General features: G+C 40.7%; 1 protein-coding gene across 2 annotated transcripts in view; it reads left to right on the top strand.

The window, feature by feature from the left end:
- The window catches only part of LOC139543653 (hippocampus abundant transcript 1 protein-like), a 35,367-nt gene extending 29,891 nt beyond the window's left edge, over positions 1 to 5,476 (top strand). For both annotated transcript variants that reach the window (XM_071349948.1, XM_071349947.1), the window contains exon 12: positions 3,606 to 5,476. In XM_071349948.1, coding sequence (XP_071206049.1) covers positions 3,606 to 3,848 — 243 coding nt within the window. In that variant the 3' untranslated portion in view covers positions 3,849 to 5,476. The remainder of the gene's footprint in view (positions 1 to 3,605) is intronic.
- Positions 5,477 to 6,000: the final 524 nt, after the last annotated feature.

Consider the following 6,000-nt stretch of genomic DNA (forward strand, 5'->3'; position numbering starts at 1 on the left):
TCATACTTCTATAACATTTACTTTAGATGTTCTTTAAAATGTTTGTTTTTTTGCTAAACGCGATATGCGACACACTTGTTTCATACCAAAACGAGCTATATCCAGAGCCATGTGTATAGAGAGTTGGGACATTGGGTTTTCTGCATTATGATGCATTTACATGACACGACAACATTCTATGGCAGACATGTTAGCATCCGATTATCATTACACAGGGAATATTTTTTTTTTAAATGCTATGTTTCTGAATGCCTAGAATTAGAACAATATAAAAAAAAATCGAAAAGTTGGCCCAACTCTCTAGATACAGTGCCTTCAGACAGTATTCATCATTCAATCAAATTTATTTATAAAGCCCTTCTTACATCAGCTGATGTCACAAAGTGCTGTACAGAAACCCAGCCTAAAACCCCAAACAGCAAGCAATGCAGGTGTAGAAGCACGATGTCTGATGCTGGGCAGAAATTACAATAAGAAGCATTTTAGATCTGCGTTTACAAAACGCGGCAAGAGATTTCTTACACATTTAATATTTATTTCCTGTGTTAAAAAAAAACGAATTCTGCGTTAACGTGACTCCTAAGTTTCGCTTGCTATCTACGTAAGTTACTAAATTAGTAAGGTGACGGGGCATCATATTGTGTAAGCTTTCTGCTGTGTTTGGATGAGTTATCTGTACATCTTCCACTGCTATCTTTTGATTTCCTTGCACTTTTCTTCTCCGTTCTCGGCCAGTGTGCTCCTTCCCTATCTTCGCAGGGCAGACAAGCATGCATCAAAACTTTTGTTAATTGCACAAAGCCTACCGGGGAACAGGGGGTTAACTGCCTTGTTCAGAGGCAGAACGACAGATTTTTACCTTGTCAGCTTGGGGATTCGATCCAGAAACCTTCCGGTTACTGGCCCATGCCCTAACAACTACGCTACCTGCCATCCATATGCTCCACGCTCAAAGGGATATTCAATGTCTGCTTTATGCCCATCCACCAATAGGTGCCCTTCTTTGCGAGGCATTGCAATCTTCCCTGGTCTTTGTGGTTGAATCGGAGTTTGAAATTCACTGCTCGACTGAGGGACCTTACAGATAATTGTATGTGTGGGGTACAGAGATGAGTTAGTCATTCAAAATTCATGTTAAACTATTATTGCACACAGTGAGTCCATGCTGCTTATTATGTGACTTGTTAAGCACATTTTTACTCCTTGGCGACTCCCGCCAAGGAAGGGTCTCGCATCCGGCCATTATTTCCTCCAATGTCCAGCTCTCCTTTTCCTCCATGGCACACTGCTTGGTCCTGTAGTGGTGGGATATTCTGTCACGTTCGTTTATTTATTTGTTGTTTGAAGTTTCACCTTAATAAATATGTGGAACTCTACGCACGCTGCGCCTTGGTCCGCTCATTTCTACAACGAACGTGACAGTGATAGGCTTTTTGCAAAATATAGTTTAATCAAATTGATTAGTTTAAAGTTCATGAACAGTCAAAACCATGTTTTTCATGAAATTGGATGATATTTGGAAGATACCAGATCAAAGTATGAAAAAAGACTGTTGCTTCTACATTGATAAAGTTTGATCATAAAGTTACTGGTTCCCTCCCCCATGTCAAATTCTTGGTTGGATTCAGGAGGCGGGACAACTAAGGGGATAGGGTGACATCACCCTAACTCTCATTTTAATACACCAATGGTAACATGATATTCTTTTACCTAATTTAAATAAGTACCACATTCTAACCAACATCGGAGAAGGCGTGTTTGCGAAAGGGCGTGGTTTATTTTACTAGATAGCTACTCTACTGCTGCCAAAATTTGACTGTACGAAAATACAGAAAATATAATTAAAGGTTTGCCCTGTTCAACTATGACAAAGATACATGTCTCCCCTTTCATCTGTGTCTGGTGTTAGCTAGCTACTGGCTAGCTAGGTCTTCAGGCAGCATGAAACAAAAGGGGGCGAAGGATCGTTTAAAACTCTGACGCAGATGCAATTTCAATGTTGTTTGAGTTGGTTTGTGTATCACCAAATTAGCTTGAGACGATTTTACTGCAACACTGCTCGCTGCATCCAAGTTCCTTGACATAGGCGTTTCAAAGAGCTGTCAGTCAAGACAAGTTCATGAATATAACCTCCCCGCCCACTCAGCCTGTCTTTTCAAACTTCCTGCTAGTTTGAACATTTCTAGCCCCCCAAAAGATTATGGGTTATATTTTATTCACTCAAAAGGCTATTTTACATGTAATCAGACTTACTGTTTGGGATCATTTAATATTCATTTATGTATAGATAGGCCTACTTTATTACATGTAACTGTTTAAAACCCAATCGGGAGTTCTGTTGTTTGGGGTGGATATATAGCATTTTGTCAATCTAAAATAAAATGACCTTGCAGTATACACTGAGTGTACAAAACATTAAGAACGCCTTCCGAAATATTGAGTTGCAACCCCCCCCCCTTTTGCCCTCAGAACAGCCTCAATTCGTCAGGGCATGGACTCTACAAGTTGTCGAAAGCATTTCACAGGGATGCTGGCCCATGTCGTCTCCAATGCTTCCCACAGTTGTGTCAAGTTGGCTGGATGTCCTTTGGGTGGTTCACCATTCTTAATACACACCAGAGACTGTTGAGCGTGAAAAACCCAGCGGCGTCCAGTTCTTGACACAAACCGGTGCGCCTGGCACCTACCACCATACCCCATTCAAAGGCACTTAAATATTTTGTCTTGCCCATTCACCATCTGAATGATACACATACACAATCCATGTATCAACTGTCTCAAGGCTTAAAAATACTTATTTAACCCGTCTCCTCATCTTCATCTCTGCTGATTGAAGTGAATTTAAAAGTGAATTTGAAGTGTGTAACGGAATTCGAAGAGGAGGAGTAGTGATTCGACCAAAATGCAGCGTGGTTATGTGACATAATGATTTATTAAACAAGACGAAGACGAAACGAAATACACTTGATAAACTACAAAACAAATAAACGATGTAGACAGACCTGGACACGAACTTACATATAACGTGAAGAACGCATGAACAGGAAACAGACTACATACAAAACGAACGAACGAACGAACGAACGAACGAACGAACGAACGAACGAACGATACCGAAACAGTCCCGTGTGGCGTAACATACTGACACAGGAGACAACCACCCACAACAAACAGTGTGAAAACACCTACCTTAATATGACTCTCAATCAGAGGAAATGACAACCACCTGCCTCTAATTGAGAGCCATATCAGGTCACCCTTTAAACCAACATAGAAACAGAAAACATAGACTGCCCACCCAAACTCACGTCCTGACCAACTAACACATACAAACTAACAGAAAACAGGTCAGGAACGTGACAAAGTGACGTCAATAATGGATCATAGCTTTCACCTTGATTTACCTGGTCGGTGTATACTTGGTCAAAGTCATGTCTGGGTTTTCACTAACTCATGTCATGGTAAGATGAAAAAATTATAGCTCTAGGTCTTTCACAAGATGTGTTTTTAATTCATGTCAATTTGCCAACATGTCTGAAAATGGCTATATCGTGTTTTGGAATCAAACTCTTCATATCTATAATATACTGTCTCTCTCCATACAGAAATCACTGATCCCCGGCCCTCCCTTCCTCCTGGGCTCGTGCACGGTTGTCGTGGCGTTCCTAGTAGCCTTGTTTATCCCCGAACACACTGAGCCTCCAGTTGTGACCTGCGCCGATACCAAGGAAACCTCCACGCTAGCCGGCGTCCACATCAACACCCCGTTACCGGGCAGCGACGAGGACACGCAGGTGCCGACCAGCGATGAGGACTTTGAGCCCCTGCTGCAGGACAGCGTCGTGTGACTGAGGGAGGGCAGCAGGCGGCTTTGGTATTGTTACACCCAGCTATGGGAACTACCCCAACACGCCAATTATGTAGCCTATCTATCCCCAATGGAGGAGGAGGAGAGAGAGAAAGGGGGCATAGGGATGGGACAGAGGCCTAGCTAACCTAACTCAATCTTGTGTGCAACTCTGCACTGCACAACCAACCATTAATTCCTTGGTCTACGCCCCTGTCTCCGCCCTTACCCCATAGGAACTAGTATTTATTTATTTAAGAGGATTTGATAAACTGTTTATGATGTTGTGATCTTTTGGGGGATGGTTACCCCAGTGTTTTTAGTTTTTCACCTATAGGACTCTGGACCTTGTTTTGCTGTAAGAGTCTGAAAGGAGAGATAGCGGAGATAGTGGATCCAGCGGGCAAAACTGGTTACTGGTTGTAATCTGGTTGTAATGATGCCATTTCAACCAGCTTTGCCCGCTGGGGAGGTTGAGTGATTTTATTTTATTTTTTTAGCACTATGTTTAATGGAGGTAGAAGGGAAAGAGCTTGCTGTGCCCTGCATTTTATTGCTTCAACGCATTTTCAAACTCCGCTGCGCATCATTTCGATACAAGAAGGAGAACTTGTGCCAGTAGTCAACAACACTTAACATATTTACTTTAGAAGACTGCTCATAGAGGAACTATGTCACTATGAGCAGCCATAGGATTATGACATAATAAAAGGGCTCAGATATTAGTCCGATATTTCATGGGATCTTCTGTTCACAAGCCTTACAACAACTCACGTTTTTCAGAGAGCACTTATCATATCATTGTCTTATAAGGTTGTGGGGAGACATGGGGGATTAGGATGGTAGAGTAGTTGGCATAGGAAGATGAGAGCTTGATGTAATTTTTTACTCCAAGATCTCATCTCATCTCACACTTTATTGTGAAGAGTTTCGGTACTTGAACCACCGCTCCTAGAGAAACTGCTAAAAGTGTTACTGTATGGTGAGAACATGGAACTACAGTATGTAGGATACTTACTGGATGTCGCCTCATGTCAGGAGGCAGAATTGAGGTGTTGATGATGCCATGATCGTCACTGAGGGTTAGGGTTTCATGCAGTGCCCTGCGGTTTCTGTTCATTCTGTGAAATCTTGATTGTTACTGTATAAAAAAGTTTTTTATCTTGAAGAATATAATTTATAAGATGTATTTTATTGATATTATACATCAGGGCTGGGGGCAATTCCAGTCAATTTAGAAAGTATTCCACATTTTCCTCATTGAAAAGCATTGAAGAGAATTGGAATTCGAGTTTGAATTTCAGTGTATTTCCTGAATTGACCCAACCCTGTTATCCATGCTGTAAAAATAATATTGCTAACATTCTGCAACATATTGACCGAAATGTCTAGGCTACTTTGGTAGTAAAAAATATTATATTCAACTTTGAGTGAGACACATTTTTACTGGTTTTCTTTTTGTAATTTTCGGGAGGATTCTTCATTGTCTTTTAAGTATAACCTTACTCTGAAGTATATTATAGGGGTGGATATAAGGTGAGGTTTCCTTTTTTTATTTGGGTGACAAAATCATGAATTTCAATCATTGTTTTTTTTCCTTCAATAAATATGTCCAAGTGTTACTAGCTACCTCAGCTTTCAAATTCCTTATTTTGAAGTCTGATTTTAACATCTGCAAAACCATCGTTAGCTCAAATAGTTTTCACACCCCAAGAGTCAAATTTAATTAACCCAGGGTTTATAAAATATAAATGAAGTGAAAGCTATTTCATCCGATCAAATACACGAGTTGCACGTTATTATTGTACACAATCATCCTTCTCTTTTCTGTTTTCACAGTGGTTTAGATGGTGCAATGATTCTCCACACTGTGCGTTGCTTGTTTTGTCACATAAACTGAAATTAGGCAAACTATTCTAAATTTAGCAACCAGGAAATGGCGAAGTGATTTCTGCATATTGCACCTTTAAGGGTAGTAGTCCTGTATTCCTACAAGTTAGGCTTTTGAAACTAGTATTTCCCCCCACGTGAAAAACAACGCCAAGTTGTTTTCCCTAATGTGAATGAGGAAGTAGATGTGCACTCTAGACCTATCTATCTAAAGAGGCTCATGCCAGTGTTAAGTTGAGTATTTACTGAAGGAGATTCCTGTT

This window comes from Salvelinus alpinus, chromosome 18 (assembly GCF_045679555.1).
Source record: "Salvelinus alpinus chromosome 18, SLU_Salpinus.1, whole genome shotgun sequence".
NCBI classification, from domain to species: Eukaryota; Metazoa; Chordata; class Actinopteri; order Salmoniformes; family Salmonidae; genus Salvelinus; species Salvelinus alpinus.